Source organism: Parasteatoda tepidariorum, chromosome 3 (assembly GCF_982258835.1).
Source record: "Parasteatoda tepidariorum strain Cologne lab strain chromosome 3, Ptep-v5.0, whole genome shotgun sequence".
Classification (NCBI taxonomy): Eukaryota; Metazoa; Arthropoda; class Arachnida; order Araneae; family Theridiidae; genus Parasteatoda; species Parasteatoda tepidariorum.
The window spans coordinates 68,279,715-68,298,566 of NC_141757.1; the positions used below are offsets into that span (position 1 = coordinate 68,279,715).

General features: G+C 29.4%; 1 protein-coding gene across 1 annotated transcript; it reads left to right on the top strand.

The window, feature by feature from the left end:
- The first annotated feature begins 1,729 nt into the window (after window positions 1–1,729).
- LOC107454178 (uncharacterized) lies at window positions 1,730–13,915 on the top strand. The gene is made up of 4 exons (XM_016071271.5): window positions 1,730–2,003; window positions 6,221–6,291; window positions 9,407–9,530; window positions 12,875–13,915. Exons 2-4 carry the CDS (start codon window positions 6,254–6,256, stop codon window positions 13,040–13,042), a joined length of 330 nt encoding a protein of 109 aa, XP_015926757.1. The 5' UTR covers window positions 1,730–2,003; window positions 6,221–6,253; the 3' UTR covers window positions 13,043–13,915.
- Window positions 13,916–18,852: the final 4,937 nt, after the last annotated feature.

Below are 18,852 nucleotides of genomic sequence, written 5' to 3' on the forward strand. Positions count from 1 at the left end.
CTGTTACTTTCTGTGGCCAATGGACAATAGTTCCAAGTGCCCGCCATTTAAAAAAAAAAAAAAAAAGGACACTCTCGTAAGAAATTAAGAGAATATGCAGACTTGATCGATTATCTCTAGAACTACTGGGTCGATTTTAACGAAATTTGATGCTTACATACATTGATACAATACGAAATAAATAAGCATTCAACAATTGTAATACGCAAGTATGATCGTGCACAACATTCGTTGGAGTCGGAAGGTATGAAATTGCCGCAGGACAATTCAGGCCAATTGCCACAGAAAATGATAAACTGCCTTATTTCAAGTATGAAATCTCGCTGCAAGGCTTGTATGTCTTTAGGAGGGGACCATACTTACCCCATATTAGCCTATTTTTTTGTTTATTCAACAACAGCTGTTTTATACATTCCGACTCCAACGAGTGTTACGTACGATCATGAGTGTGTATTATAATTGTTAAATGGTTATTTGTTTTGTATTGTATCAATATATGTACATATCAGATTTCATAAAAATCGGTCCAGTAGTTCTAGAGTCAAAGATCCCGGTCCAAAATTACAAATTTTCTTAATTTCTTACACCAATGTAGATATAGGAATCGCGAGTTGGAAATGTTTCCAATAATTGACTTTCAGACTGTTTTCTCCGCAGACAAACAAGTTTTGATGTTTTCAATCCCACCAGCATCACAAGAGATTTATCATTATTGGTTTTTTTTCTTCGGTTAAATAATTTTTTATGGGATTATACAATATATATATATATATATATATATATATATATATATATATATATATATATATATATACACCCGTCACGCCGTAATCATGGCTGTGAAGGATGCACGTTTCACAAGGTTCTAAATCACTAGAGCGAACATTTCATGAGTTGGTTGGCGCCTCGTTGGATATCTTTCCAAATACAACAGAGCATCTGCTTTGGTTTGACAGTAGATGAGATGGATGTCCGACGATATTGTCCATGGATGTCCATGTTGAGCGTAACCTGTCAGCACCTGCAATGAAAATCCCCACGTATCGACCTTGGGAACTCACATCACGAGCTACGCATCGATTTCAGCCCATGCTTTCTTCTGTAATTATGGCTCCTATCAATGATTTCTACCTCCCCTCCAAGTGTGTATCGGCATTCTGGGACACCCTGTATAAAAAGCAAGCATGTGTGGTCTACCACCGGCTAATTTATCTCCTTCCTTACAGAGTGCGCCTTTTATTAACTTCACATCTTATGTGCCTCTTTATTTTCCTTCTTGACTGCTAACTAATGGAATTAATAAATACAGCTTTCGTTATTGTTAAAGGCTATTGCGTTACGTTCATCTCCTCTCCTTGCATCTTGAAAAAACTCCTAGTCCAGTCTAAAATCTCTAGCCAAAAACAGTCTGCTCTAGACATGTATTTTAAATCAAAATAATTGTTCACTATAATAGGTAAATAAGTCTCTTTAACTTTTATCGTTACTTTAACATTCAATGTGAGTATTTTCTAAAAACAATTTCGTTCGCTATTGCGAATTGTCGTTGTAATAGACTTTTACAGTAAGGCGATAAGCAGCGTCAGGATGAACGTACGACGTTGAATACATAGTTTGTATCTACGTAAAACAATATCCCTCAAAAGTAGACAAACTAAATATAATCTCAAAATAACATTATCTTATCATTTTCTAGTTTCTTCCGTAAGGTATTGTTTGAATTTTCCCTCTTATCACTCGAAAATTCCCTGTCTCTTTTCCCAACTGTAAATAAAACCATCTTTTATCTTTTTACAAATCCATTTACTCGATCTGGCTACCTACCAATATGCAGTGCAACGAAATGATTGTTGTTTTAGCTTCGCATAACCATCTTTAGAAAGAAAAAAAAAGAAAATTTTATTTGAAAAAGAAGAAAAAAAATTTCAGTGACTTCTTCGCGCAATCGGAAAGTATATTTGTTTCATTTTGTGGATAGTTATAATAAATTATTTGCCAAAATGGTAAGTGAAAGATTAATATTGTATGTATTTTTATAGTTAAAATTTTTAAATAATGATATTTATATAGTATACTTATAGACTTGGGCAAAATTTTCACACATTAAAAACAGCTCTTTAAGTATTTGGAACAAAACAATTTTTTTTAAATTTATTATTATGAGGTGACCCAGGTTCGAATCCCAGCAACGGCTGGTCTATACGAATTCCGCATCCGACCACAATGCTGACGTAAAATATCTTCAGAGGTTGACGGATCATGGGTAGGCTAATTCTGAGAGGTTTTCGTGATTTTCCTCTCCATATGACGCAAATGCTGGTTAGTTCTATCAATAAGTCCTCCCCGAAGGTGAATTTCCCTTAATACTTGATCCAGGAATTTCCTTGCCTCCTGGATAGGGTTAAAAATTACAAGGTTACGGAGATGAACATTAGTAGTCATAAACTCAAAATTGGGTCGGCTGTTCAACGATGATTTTAAGGTAATTTTATTTATAAAGAATCTGCAGCATTTATTAAATAAATAGTCACAATTAATTAATCACATAATTTGAATCACAATTTTAATTCAATGCAATTACAAATTAGTTTACATAAGAAACAATGACTATTTGCTTGATTAAAAATTTCATTCGTTTCAAAAATATACAAATTGGAAATAGCAGTCGACATGTTTCAAGCGCTCAACAACAGGCTTCCATTTTCAAGACTTGCCATACGTGAATGCGAAGAAACAAACGTGGTTTAAAATAAAAACATAAAATTGACAACTAAAAGTAGAAAACTAAAGGTGAGAAATCAATTATTATTTCCATTTTTCGTTGGCAAATTTGCGTTTTTATTTCACATCACGTCTGTTTTCTCTAATTCACGTCTGGCAAGTCTTGAAAATGGGCACCTGTTATTGAGCACTTGAAACATATCGACTGTTATTTTTATCCAGTAACATCTTACCACTTTAGTTTCTTAGGATTATTTATTTAACATTACGTTTACTGTTTCGTTATGATAAACAAAAGTCAAAGTTAAATTTTTTTTTGTTCAAAATTAGTAATTTTTGCTGTTTTTCTAAAACAATAAAAGGAAGTAACAATATACGTTAGCATAAATGTTAATTGATGCTTCAGGAAATGTTTTTTTCACTATAATAACATGACAGAAACTGAGTAAGAGATTTTTGACATTTGAGAAATGGAATATATAGCATAGTCGAAGCTCTAGAAATCGATGAATTATTGATTTCCAATAGTATCGGATACATAGTTATACGCAAACTTTTGTTGACCTGTATATTCCATGATGCATTGCTAAAGATCGGTATGATTCCGAAGATTTTTTATGTTATCGGCAGATCTTCGAATTTAAATACGAATAGAAACCATAAACAGTTATTTAGCTAAGAGAAAAGAAAGCTCGAAGTGTCACTGTAAGCAATTAGAGTGAATTAGCTTTAAAATGTATTCGCTGATAACAGTGCTGTGCAACCGAGAAATCAAAATAAGCGACAAAAGATTCAAAATTGTGATTTTTATAAAGTTGGCACTTTTGGATGATGATGGAAAAAAAATCTTTTAAGAAATCACTTTTTTGATATTTTACTTTAGTGTAGATAGTATTAGCAAAAGAAAAAAAAAAAACTTATCAAGCCCCTTTTCTAGAAATTTATCATGAAGCACTTACTTTTTTTTCACTAACACGAAATAATAAAAATTATGCATTTTATCTTGCTTCTTTATTTCTTGTCTGCAAGCTTCGAAAATTTATTAATTCCCACGATTCATTTAAACTGTTTGCGACACAGCGTTCAGACTCTTGGCGACTTGACTGCTGCCGAAAGAGACGCTTTTAAAATTATTCTCCCACTGGTTTATTGCCAAATGCACTTGGAACCTTCTTTCACTTAAGTACTCATAAATGGTAATTTTACAACCTTTACCCTTATCAACAGAAATCCATTGAATTTTAAGAGTTAACGAATTAAATTATCATTTTAGAAGAATAACTTTTTTAGAAAAATATTATTTTTTGGACCTTCTTCCACTAAGCCAAGCTTTAAAGAAAAGGAGGAAAAAAACAATAATTTAGAAGAAAAGTATGCCAGTCAAAAAATGATTCTCATAAGCAGACAGTTTAGGTCTTTGAACTTTAGTTTAGACCCCTGCTCTATATTTCTTTCGTAGTAAGATTAACATGAAGCTTATCAGTTTTTATTTGTTTGAAAAATATGTCAATTACATATCCTAAAATTTAAACAGACATATTTGATGCAGAGATAAATATATTGATTTACTATTTCGCAAGAACTCCAGTCTTCCTTGCAAAAGACATTCCATTGTTTTATTCTTTTATTTTCATATTATTAATATTTTTTTTACATATGAATATAAATACAAGATAGAAAAGAATAATAAAAATTACTCCCAAATTTTATAGCGCACAATGCGTCAAAAAATTTGATCTTTTCGTTCTATGACTCAATCTTAATGGCTCGAGGGAGTGACCTCAAATATGCTAATTAATAAGAACAGACGATATTTTAAGTTACGAAATCAGACACAAAAATGTATTTTCTCTGGATAAACATACCTTTTTTTTTTTTACGGATTCGGATTTCTGACCTTCAAAATATAGGGCAAAGCAACAATCTGGGAAATATGGTCCCCATAGTTTGGTCAGAAGAGCTGTCCAAAGTTTGGATCCCTTAATGTTAACTTTACTTTTTGTGTATTTCGCCATTACTTGAGTACTTTTTAATCGAATTTTTAAGAAAAATTGCTCACAATTATAAAGTTCATTTATCTAAAGATAACTCCATGCGGGAAAAAAAAAATTGTAAAAATTTTTTATCTTTATTATTTTATTAAATAATAAAGGAAGAAATTTTGAATTGTGAGGCAGACAATATTTTACGTCATTTTAAAGTACGTAATTTTACTTGGCAAAATACAAAACTTGAGTGAAATCGGTTGAATAGTTCCTGAGACATCGAAATTTGAATATCTGACTTTGTTGAAATTCAATTTCTCAGAAACTATTTGACCGATTTCACTTAAATTTTGTATTTTGCATGAAAATTACATTCTATAAAGTGATGCGAAAAATTTTATACCTTACAATTCCAAAATTTTTTTAACCGTTATTAAATAAAATAATAAGAAAAATATAAATAGTTTCTAAAAGTTATTTTTTGCATGGAATTATCTTTGGACAAACGAATTTTATAATTGTGTGCAAAAATTTTTCAATTCGCTTAAAAAGTTCTTGAGATATAGCGAATTAAAATTAGAGAATCTTAAGAAGTAAAATTATCAGTAAAGGGTACAATTTTTGAACTGCTCTCCTGACCATATTTCCCTGATTGCGGCAAACCCCTGTATATAGAGGAGGGGTTCATAAATCCGAAACCGTCAAGGAAAAAAGCATGTTTATTCAGAGAAAATACGTTTTAGTGTCTGATTTCCTAATACAATATCTGAATTCCTACAATATCGTCTGCACTAATTAATTAGCATATTTGGGGTCACCTCCTTGAGCCATTATGATCGAGTCCTAGAATGTGAAGATCCGATCATTAGATCAAAAGTTATTCAGGGTAATCTGTTTTTTTTTCCTTTCTTTTTTTTCTGGTCCAGTGTACAATCTAAAATACAATATCTATTATTTATCTTTTGTGTAGTGAAATTGCAAGAGGGAACTCGCCTGGAAATCCAACAAATTTAATATTATATTTTGTTTTTAAATTTAATAATTATTATTTTATTTTAAATAACTACAAATAATGCTTCTTGTGTGACGTATTGAATCTACCCGTACACAGAGTGTGACTTTAAATTTAGTGGTCTATATAACATTTTTTTTCTTCTTATTAATTTAATATTATAGAACAATGAAACTCATTTTTTTTAAGTTCACACCATATTTAATTTAAAGGATTTAAATAATGCATGAGTTATATTACTTTTTTTTTTAAATTTAAATGTTGTTAAAAATAAAAATCTTTGGCTATCTCTAGACACTGTTTTTTGAACATTCAAATCAAAAATATTTTTTTTGAAATACTTAAAAAAAATATTTTGAAGTATTTTGATGCCTTTCAAATTACTACCCCTGATCCTATGTTGTTTCAAGTTATAAGGAAAAGAATTGGGTTTTTTTCAGGCTTTTGTCATGCAATATTGCTTCAGGGCTATTAACAAAAGACATTTTTTTTTTTTTACCAGGCTGTTTCGTGACAATGCGCCTGTATATGAAGAATGGCATCTTTCGGACAATCATCTCTCTACATTTTCATGTGAGTATTTCCCTTTTTAATCCATTAAAAGATAATTAGACATGTTGATACATGTTGATTAGACTTAATTTTTTGTGATATATTTTTTGTATGATTTTGCTATCATACAGATAATAGGTGTTCCTATAACAACTTTTTTATCATTTTATTATTTTTATCATTTTATTACTGGAATAATGCGATTATTTTTTATGCACAAAAAAGCATAACTGCCATTTTATTAAATGCACTTAAAAAAAATCCTGCAAATTTATTCTAAAATATTTTAAAAGTAAGTACGAAGTTTTTCCTCAATTTTTGACTTCTTGAAATAATTGCCAATGTTTGTTATGTTTTAATGAATTGGCAATTAAATTCCTGCGGGAAACTTTTTTAAAACATTTACTGCCTGTCGTTAAATATTTTTAATACAATGCTTTAGATAATTCGTAAGAGGATGATTGTTATACCGGAATTTATGTGTTTTTTCTTTTCTTTTTCTTATTCTTTTTATCATTAAAATGCAATATCAAATAAAAAAAAGAGGATTTTCGATGCATCCTTCGTTTTGCTTTTAGAAAGATTCAAAGGAACGTTAAATCAATGAGAACCCTAAGCTTGTTTCTTTGCAATGAGATGGTTCCATCTGGGGGTAATCAGAGACAATGATACATTACAAAAATTTATGTCACTACCTTCGGGAGCCCCCTCCCCCTTTTTTTAAATAACTAAAATTTTAATGGAACACAGATATTTTTAATTTAGGGTATAAATTCAGCTTCAATGAAATGGGCGGCCCGGTACCATTTGATCCGCTGCCCGAGGGTTGGGGAACACTGGCCTAGACTATCAAACCTACGCTACTACAATAGCCAATTTCTCAAATATATAAGGGTAGATTTGGTGTTCAATGGCTGGCACTTGTTCAAATGGTTCAGGTCTTGTTCATAACCATAGATTTGTTACCAATATTTAAGTTTGTAAATAATAAAAAAAAATTTTTTTACTTTTTATGCCGCGATCGAGATACGTTTACGTTTTTTATTTATTAATAAATCTACAAAAGGCTAATAATTTTTTCCTACATTTTTTTTGTAGTTGACTTTATTTAGGACTTTATCTTTTTATTCCAAAACTATTGCCAGTTGTCGAGTGACAAGGAAAAGGTAAAGGTGTTATTTTTATCTGACAGTAAAAATTGTAAATCAACGAAAACTGATAAAAGAAATTGACAAATTCACTATCTTATTATTTATCTCTTTCTCGAAACCAATCTAAAATTGTAGGATAAGGAAGTAGTTTCCATATTTCCAATAACTTGTGGAAAAAAATTATATTCCATTTTATTTCCCATAAAAAAAAAAGATATTTCACCTATTTCTTAATATAATTATTCATTTCTGTTTAATGTTCCTCTTTAATGTCCATATTTCTCTCTAATGTAATCATTACCTTGCCAGAGACGTTAAAATTATAACATCTTTAAGGAAACCAACAGTAGCCTTTACTGGGCCAAAGAGTTCCTATGAATAAGCAGGTGGCTATTTTAACTTTTAGTGAAGTATCACCCTAATCGAAGTCAGAAAAATGTTTAAAAATATTATAAGACTTTGTGACTCGAGAGTAAGATCAAAATTACACCGTTTCTTCCAGGCCAGGCAAATTTTTGGTGTGTGCGTACAAACATCAATCAAGAAGGAGCGAACTAGAATATTATCTTATTTAGATTTAATTATGCTTGGTATGTTTTCACTAAAGTGGAACGGAATTTTAGTGTTACAGGTTAAATTAGTTATTAGTGTTACAGGTATCATTAAACACTACAAAATGTTAATACTAAAACTGGGGTCTGTTTAAATCTGGCTTATTGTGAAGGCAACTAGCAACCGCTACGTCATATATGTTCTTAAATTTTGTTAATGCTACGTAAACAATCATTATTAAAATGGTTAAGTAAAATAACGCTAGTTAAACACAGCTTTATATATCACCAGTAACAATTAAAACACGATTAACATCTCACTGATATCCATTTTTTTTTTACTTTGAAAATTAAATGATAAGTAGAAAATTCGTATTTTCTGAATTAATAAATTCACTTGATCTCGAATTAATTTAAGGCAAGATTACTTATTTTAAACTTCACAAAGTATAGGAAACTATCAACAGAGAGATCATACTGTCAATAACTAAAATATAATGGGGGGTCGCCTAACAATAACAACCGTCCTCAATATGGTATAGAAGTAAAGATGGTTCAAAAAAAGACAAATCAGGGTCTCCCCCCCCCTAAAATTAAATTTGCGGCTAACTGTTCAGTATCCTCCTCATAGTAAGTGGTAAAACATTTTACGATCTCATGTGTCAGGTCTTGGCAAGTTGGGTGGGTAAGAAAATGGAGAAAGAAACTTCATTTAAACAAATTAGGCGTTGTTTCTGATATAGTTGTTATAGGTTATATTGAATTGAATGAGGCCAATCGCGAGGCGATCGGACTAATAGTTATGAGTTTTACGTAAAAAAGGGTAATTCGTACCTGCGCCCATTCACATGTCTAACATTGCTCACTAGACAAGTTAGAAATTGTTTCTCACATTTTTTATCCAACCTGAATTGAATAAAATACAACCAAAAGATAGTCGATTCCATAGATTCAAAATGAAGATAAAACAAAGGAAAATTACAGACATATGAAAGATGAAAAAAAAAAAAAGGGGGGGGGGGAGAAAAATAATAATAAAAAAATTAACAAACAAATGGGGGGGAAAAAGGATAAAATTTTTTTGAAAAATCCGGAAAATAAAAGATATAATCTTTTCATCAGCCCACACGATTATATCCGCCAAAAAGAGTGCTTTCTGATATTGTATCAATATAGCCAAAGCAAAATATATTAATACAATAGTGTGAGGAGCACTCAAAAAATTTTCTTCGTGTTTCTTTGTATTTATTTATTTTGTATATATATATATATATATATATATATATATATATATATATATATATATATATATATATATATATATATATATATATATATATATATATATATATATATATTAAATAATATCTTTTATTAATATCATATTTTGCGTTCATATTTTGTGAAATCGCTCTCACATTTTCTATTTTACAGATCAGTTTTTGGAGGAAGTACTCTCTTACTTTTTCTTATCTGTTTTTGTTGCCAAAGAAAACTACAAAAAAGAACTTTAGCCATGGCGGATATTACGAGTATAGAGAGTCAACGAAGAAGACAGGTAATGAATGTTGCATTCAAGGAATTTCATGTTTTAAATTTTCTCTAATCCAGGATTCAAGGTGAATTTTAAAGTAATAATTCTTTTCACTGCGTAGTTTGCTTGCTCATTCATCATTTCTGCAATCACGTCTCGCGCTAAAATGGTTGTGAAAAAATAAATACATTTTTATCTAAAACAATTCTTGGAAAGAAACGTCAGCGTGAGATGAATTTATAATCTTTAAATCCTGTGGGAAAACAAAACGCTTCACTAAATAAAATTAAGAAGTTTTGAGACTTTATGATATCGCGCCATTTTTAATTTATTAAAGGGACCAAAAGTTAAAGGTCGGGCAGAATATTTAACGGCGGGAAAGCGGGAAGTTCTCTGTTGATCGAAAAAAAAGTCTGGCCATAATATTTAACAAAGGCTACAGCATGAAATCAATACCCTTTTTATAAAATACGCATATAAGTTTAGCGAAAAAAAAAAAAAAAACATCACCAGGATTCTTAAAAATGACTGGCGATATCATGAGGAAAGCGAATTTAAGGTTTGCTACATTTGTTTCAAAAACCAAATGTTTTCCCGCTTCAAGCCCTAAAATTAGTGACAAAGTTCGTCAACAAATTGCTCTGCAGACCAGGAGATTCTAAAAACAATGTTTTTTGCTCGATACCAGACCATTTTAACTAAAAATATTTGCACAAGCTTTTACTAACTTTGACGGGGCATAGCGTAACGGTGATGCGGCAAATGGTGGCTATTTTTAAAACATTGTTTTATATATTTTTTAGACATCACTGCTATCTGTTAAGCAAACTTTGTAACTCATTGTAAAACTAGGGGGAATTTATATACTGGTTTCTTAAGCAGAAAGTAACAAATCTTGAATTTTTAAATTTTTTTCGTTTTTCTCAGTTGATTTTTTGATCATTGGTAAAACACCAATAAGAACCTCAAAATGTTGCAAATTAAGCGAACTTTCTAAAGCGGATAAGAACTCCTTTGTGCCCTTCGGATAGTAGACAAATTTTTTTATTGAAATTATTGCCTTAAGTACTTATTATAACAACTTAATATAAAACATATGGAAAATCATATAAATTATTAAGATATAGAGTGCATTGCATTAGCTAAAAAGTACATACAGAGTATATAGCATTTTCTAAATTTATAATTAAAGTATTTTTATTATGTAACTACGCTCTTATTAAATAGCTTTCATGTCTGCAAAGGTGTATTCTTACAATCAAAATTTATACCTCGTTTCGGCTAGCTATAAAATTTAAATCTTTAAACAAAAGTGCCTAATTTGAATACAAGTTAAGACTTGGCTTCCTAAAGCAGAATTTATCCATAATTAAAATTTTTACTATCTGAAGAGCTCAAATGTTCGATGGAGCTCTTTATGATGGCAAAGATCTACAGAGCAGATTTAAGCAATAGTTTTATTGGAATGCAAGTTTCAATCGTTTCCCGATCGATACGAATAGAATTATTGTCCTATTAACGACAATGAGAAATGAAGATCAAAATTTTTACCTCTTTCCAACTAGCTACTGTGCTTAAATTTTAACTGGCGGTCTGGGCAAAACAACTCAAGTTACAATTGTTTTCTGATCACGACAAGCAGAATTTATCACCATCAGTGGGAGTTTATCATCAATCAAAATTTTGACCACTGTCCGAATAGCCAAAATAATAAAATTTAGACTGAAGCTTTGAGCTTTATAACAATTACAGATTTAATCAAATTATTTTCTAACTGCTACAAGCAAAATTTATTGCCATTATAACCACTGATAATCTATCGTTAATTAAAATTCCGACTAACTAGAGAACTCAAATCACCGAAGGAGCTCTGTTTAGGATGGCACATATTTAAAAAGTAGATTTAGGCAATAGTTATTTAATAATACAAGTTTCAATCGTTTCCTGATCTCTAAAAACAGAATTACTGCCATATTATCGAAAATGAGAAATGTTAATTAAAATTTTGATCCCTTCCCGACTAGCTACAGAGCATACATTTTTAATGGAGCTCTGCGTAGAGCAATTGAAGTTTCAATTGTTTTCTGACCACTACAAGCAGAGTTTATCATCCTATTATTATCAATAGTAATTTATCACCAATCGATTTTGATCACTTTGAATAGCCAAAATACTAACATTTAGTTTGAAGCTCTGAGCTTTATGACATTTGAAGACTCAATAAAATAATTTTTTAACTGATATAGGCAAAATTTATTGCCATATCACCACAGAGAATTTATCGTCAATTAAACTTCCGATTCTAGAGAGCTCAAATCTCCACTGAAGATCTGTGCTAGTTGACAACAGAAGGTGCATTTCCTAACCACTACAAATAGAATTTATCGCTATGTTATAGATCGAGAAAGGGTAGAGGGCTTCAATCAAAATTTGTGAGCATTTTTTGACTAACTAGAGTGCTAAAATTCTCCACTAGATTTTCGTCTAACGACATTACAAATTTCAACTGTTGCCTAAACGCTGTAATGAAATTAATCGCAATTTTAATGCAAAATAGAATTAATTGTTAATCGAAATTTCGGTCACTTTCAACTAGTTTCTCACATTTCACATGGAGTTCTGTGCATAATCACAATTGTTTTCGGAATGCTGTTATTAAAATCTATTGTAGATCAATTTTTGGCGTAAACGAAGCGGCAGAAAAAAGAACTTCAAAAATAAATAAACAAAAAAAAGGTTTATTGAAATTACATACATTTGCTGACTTGTGTGCTCAATATAGGCTTATAAGTCATTGTCAAGTAGAAAATACAGATAGAACAATTCAGAGAAAGACATCAAAAAGAATACATCCAGGGTTACGGCGGGATTCGAACACAAAAATAGTGCGTGGAGTCCCTCGGCGCGGAAGAAGTTAAACTTCGTAACCTGCGACGTTAATTGTAGAAGAATCAGCAGTCGTAGAAGGATCACTAGTTCTATTCAACGACTCTTTTTCCTGCTCCCTAATAAATTATATGTGTATCAAAACAAACTAAAAAAATATTTATAGAAAAACAAAAGTTTTATGACTTTTATGTTAGTGAGAACCAAAACAATATGGAAATAAATGAGGGAAAACTGGATCCTACCACGTGATTTCCCGGCCAATAAAAATGTAGCGTTAAACGCTTCCTTGTTGGAAGTCGCATAAGAAGTATAACTTCAAAAACAAAAATTACATCTAAAAAAAATTATAATTCTATTTTTGTCTGACCTAAAACTAAAAGCGCAGGTCGTACCACTTATTTGGTAATAAATTTCTATAAACTAAATTCTTTTCAAGTCATTTTTATATTGATAGATTTTTATTACAATCTCTATTTTAGGGAGCAAGTCGAACCCAAAGACGTAGTGACTTAAATCAACTGATCACAGATGGAATAAAACCACCGCCTGATTATAACGATGTGCTAAAGAAGGACTCTTTGTGTGAAGCAGGTCTACCAACGTATGATGTGGCAATACAAGGACTGCGCTCTGATAATTATGTGTAATGCTTGCGATTGCCTAGTTTCAGATACAAATGCTTATTACTAATTCAAAAATACAGTAACAAATATGAGCCGGAAAAAAATGCAATAATTAACCTTTAAAGAATACATAAAAATATATTAAATTTTATTAAGGATGATTAAAAAAAAATATTGCAACTATTTCTCCTGCTCAACAAATATTTGTCATTTTGAAATCGAAGAGGTGATATTTATGAAGTACACAGAAAATCTCTGCAGACAAAAGGTTTTATACAACTATCTCCCCCAGCAATTTTCAGAAATATTAAAGTTGTTAGTGGAAATAAGGTATTAAAGTGCCGTAGCGAATTGGCCCAGTCGCCAAATGAAAAGTGTGCACTCAGGAAAAAATGACCTTCGTATGGGTATAATTAGTACAGTCATAAATGGGGCGCATATGTCATATTGGGGTAATAATAAGTCATAAATGGGGCACATATCCTTTCTTTGGCAAGTACCGCTTTCACGTCAAAACGAGGCAATAAGAAAAATAACGATGTGATATAGAAGAGGGTAAACATTTAAAAGATTCTTTATTAATTTATAATACAATGAATTTTGTTACATCATGTTTTTTCCCCTTTCTACCCTAACCTGTAAAATATAAGGCAGTGTTTTCAGAAAATAAATATATATATTTATCACCATTGCTTGCTTAGATATGCAAATTCAAAATTGTTAAACTCAGTCTTGCTTTCGTAACTAAGTTTTGATTAATGGTATTGAAATAAAATTAAAAAATTTTGAAATTATTAAAGTATTTAAAAAACTAAAAAGTTGCGTGATATTGGTAGTTGATGTAAACTTTTGTAGCAGACTACTAATTTTAAATGAATAAAAAAAAATATATGAAAAGATTTGCATGTTTCTTTTGTCACTTCTTGTTGCGCATGTTTGGTCTATTTTAGTAAAAACAAAAATTAAGCTTGATATTGTAGAGGTTTTATTTGTAATCAAAAATGCTTCAAGATATTTTGAGATTAATATTTTTAGACAAGTTTAAATAACTCAGTTTAAAAACGATATTTGAAGTTTATAAACGAAACCCTTCCAATAAATGGGTATTTTCCAACAAAATCAAAAGATTACTAAAGAGAGTAAATAGACTATTACTTACCTGTCCTTTAATTCTTAATTACATAACTTTTTTGCCAGTTACAAGACAAATAAGTCAGTCTAATGATAAAAGACAAAGAAACATCCCTAAGCTATAACAAACTTTCTTAAATTAAATTATAAAATAATTAAACTTTAAAATCAGCTGGAGAAAATTTCCAATGAGAGACCTGAGCAATTAAAATTTGAAACTCAATTCTTACTCAAGAGAAAGACAGCAAATTTCAGGCTCACTTTCAAAATAAATTAATGGTTGATAAAAATAAACATTCCTAAATTAACAGGATTCATACTTGATTTCTGAAAGAAAAAAAATTCACATTGTCTAAAACAGTGGTTCTTAAAAAGGGATACTGAAAGTTAATTTTTTTTTAAACCAGTTATGATTTTTAAAACCTGTGGGGTTTTCTTTTTATATCCAACCAACAATTTAAAATTTTGGTCATTTTTATGAGAATATTTCAACGAAATGTCAGAGAAAAATAGTATTTAAAAAGAAATTTATAAACAAATGGTATTGAATAAATTACGAAAAAAGATATGCATTCATAAAAAATTGCACTAATATTTCCTTTCAAACTTTTCCATTAAGAAAATAAAATAAAAATTAACAATCAAGAAATGTGTTTCTTTGATAACAATTTTAAACGTTTATGAAAGTTCATTTAAACGTTTATAATTCACTTCACCAATAAACATAATTCAGTTTTTTTAATTTATTTCCAGCTTATGCATATACCAAAAAATAAATTCAGAAACCGACTACATGCTACCTCAGGCCTATCAATTGTCAGACATAAAATCTAAGTTTCAGACTATCATTGATAAAACAATAAAAAATTAATATAGTTAGTAACAATTATTAGTAGTGTTTCTCTGGTTAGGTTTACAGTTATTAATGAATTTTATTAAATTGGAGTTCTGCGAAAAGGTCGATCATTTAGGGTTTCATAACATGAATGAATTGGAAACCACTGGTCTAAAAAATAATAAAGTAGCAAAACTACTGTAGTTCCTACTTTCATAGTGTAGAAATAGTGTTAAACACACAAAAAAAAAAAAAAAAAAAAAGAAAACAGTAGCGAATACTTAACATATTACTTTAAACATTAGTTAAGTATAAAAATAGTTCAAATAAAGATAATTTTTCAGTGGTCAAAACAGTGGTTCTTAAAAAGGGATACTGAAAGTTAATTTTTTTAAAACCAGTTATGATTTTTAAAACCTGTGGGGTTTTCTTTTTATATCCAACCAACAATTTAAAATTTTGGTCATTTTTATGAGAATATTTCAACGAAATGTCAGAGAAAAATAGTATTTAAAAAGAAATTTATAAACAAATGGTATTGAATAAATTACGAAAAAAGATATGCATTCATAAAAAATTGCACTAATATTTCCTTTCAAACTTTTCCATTAAGAAAATAAAATAAAAATTAACAATCAAGAAATGTGTTTCCTTGATAACAATTTTCAACGTTTATGAAAGTTCATTTAAACGTTTATAATTCACTTCACCAATAAAGATAATTCTGCTTATTTAATTTATTTTCAGCTTATGCATATACCAAAAAATAAATTCAGAGACCGACTACATGCTACCTCAGGCCTATCAATTGTCAGACATAAAATCTAAGTTTCAGACTATCATTGATAAAACAATAAAAAATTAATATAGTTAGCAACAATTATTAGTAGTGTTTCTCTGGTTAGGTTTACAGTTGTTAATGAACTTTATTAAATTGGAGTTCTGCCAAAAGGTCGATCATTTAGGGTTTCATAACATGAATGAATTGGAAACCACTGGTCTAAAAAGTAATAAAGTAGCAAAACTACTGTAGTTCCTACTTTCATAGTGTTAAACACGAAAAAAAAAAAAACAGTAGCGAATACTTAACATATTACTTTAAACATTAGTTAAGTATAAAAATAGTTCAAATAAAGATAATTTTTCTAAGCTGATTGGTGAAGATATTTCAATGCCATTGTGGCAGAATGGTACTAAGAATTATGCCTGATACTCTAGAGCAGCAATTTTTTCATAAAGCTTGGCTTCAGTCATTTGTCTCATTGCTTTCTGGAAATCGAAATCACAAGTGCAATTGGATTTATCCACAACAATTATTTTCGTAAATTAGGAAAATGGCAGATACTTTTAAAGGTTCATGATAACAGTTTCGAACTGCCCAGAGAGTACTTATTTTAGTGTGATCGAGAAATATGAAAGCAGGAATTTTTTAGTAGTGTAGTACATTTTGAGAGTTAAAAAGTTGCCTATAATTTGAATTGCTATAAAAAGAGCAAAAAAAAAAAAAATCAACCTGAATAAATTTTTATTTAATGATTGGATTTTCATGTACTTAGTTCTCAATCTTAATGGTTTCAAAGGATCACTTCAAATGTGCTAATTGGTAACTGTAAACAATATTTTAAGTTAAGAAATCAGACACAAAAATATACCTTCTCTGAATAAATATACCCTTTACTCAACAGATTGATTCTTAACCCGAAATTTATAGAGAGCAGTCACAATCTAAGAAATAGTTTTGTCAGTTGATCGGTAAAAGGTTTTACCACATAATGCTAAGTTTACAGTTTGTATATTTCACCATGTCTCTAAAAAAAATTTTAAGCGAATTGAATATTTTTTGTACACAATTATACAATTTGTTTATCCAAAGATAAAACTATGTAAAAAATAAGGTTAATAATAATTTATTTTTTAAATCAATAATAATCAAAATAATTTTGAACTGAAAGGCTTACAAATTTGAACTAAATTTTAAAGAATGCAATTTCACATGAGAATTAAACTGAGTTGAGAAATTGAAAAAGTCAGATATCTAAAACCATTTTTCTAAGAAACTATTCAACCAATTTTGTTCATATTTTGCCATATAAAATTTGCTCCCTTAAGTCAAAGTAAAAATTTTTATACTTTACAATTCAAAATTTTTTCTACTATTATTAAAGAAAATAATAAGTAATTATTATAAATCTATTAATAAAATATTTATAATAACAAACCAGCTCATGTAAACATATATCTTAATTCCTTATGTTTAAGTAAGTCAATTTATTATTCAAAACTATTTTGAACATAGGTGTAAATTAAGTTCTACTGCAAAGTTCCCCTCTTATAAGTAGTGACTACATTTCAAATGTATTTGTAGTCACAAAATTTGTAATAAAGTAGTAATTGTTAACCAAGGAAAAATGTGGTTTTTCCAACAGCTGCATTGCAGTATATTACTTTTGAAATCATGATATTGGTGGACAAAAAATACCAATAAATTTTAAAAAACATGAAAAATTTAAAGTTATACACATCCATATCCTACACATTATCTGATTCCCCAAAATTATGATAAACTCACACATTAATACACCTTCAAATCAAACTTTGAAGTCTAAAGAATTTTGACGTGGCTCTTAATATAGAATAGAATTTAAGTAAAATATTTTTTAATGCAGCAATAAAAAAATTCTAAGAATAAAAAATTGGGTACTTTTAGGTAAGACAAACGCAATCAAAAATAGCAAAAAAAAATTTTCTTGACCTCTGCTTTCACAATATAATAATACAGGGCCAAGTTCTTAAAATAGTAATTAGAGATACTCATTAGACAGCCAAAGGCAAATAAAACCCAAGAAGGGCAATCTCTGTAAGCAATATTCTAATTTAAGCAAAATTAGTTAAATAATAAAGAAATTAATCATAAAATAATGAAATTGTTCAAAACTACACAGCAGATAGTAGACAATTGCTGCTATAGATTACTTGTTTTGACTTGTCCTGACTTATTTTTAAATTACAGATCTTTATGAGCTACAAAAACAAGTTTTGATTTTGTGTTTTACTACATTTACTTTTAAGTCTTACTTTAAAGCATTTACTTTTTTTATAGAAGGAGATTAATATGGACACGTTTGCGGAGTTTAAAAAATTCCCTTAATTAAATGAGATAATAAAATAAATCAATATATTTATTGATTTAAGTGTTAAAATTTGAATAACAATTTTCAGTATTTAAGCTTAAATGCATGTAGAAATTTGTTTTTTTTTTTAATTATGTTTGTGGTGGTCACAATTCTTCTTTGTCTTTAGCTAATATTTAAGTAGCCCAAGTTATTTAAATATTTTTTTTATTCAAAAATCACAGTTAACATAAAAAATGAGGATATATCTGAATCATGATCAACCATGCCAACAACAATCGCCAAATTGATTTCAAACGGGGAAATTAAATTAAAACAACAGGTAGAGATTAGTCTGGGGGTGACCACGAGCTTTACCCTTTGATTTTGTCCCTTTTTGGGATTTTATTTCTTAGTTACTTGCAAGTCGCAAGCCACTGCCTGAAAGTTGCCAAGACTTGGCGATTATTCTGCCACACATCATGATATAGAATTTCTTCCAAAAAACTTTTTCTTTATAAGATGTTAAAAAGAACTTAGAAGAGTTAAACTCACACATTAATACACCTTCAAATCAAACTTTGAAGTCTAAAGAATTTTAAACCAATGATTGTCTAGGCTATATGTTTCCCTATTATTAGTAAGTAAATGTTAATTTAAAATTAATACAGTATACTATCAAAAAATATGTCATGACAAAAAAATATTTTTTTCCTTGTTATTATATATTCACCTAAAGTCAATTTGAATTCCTATAT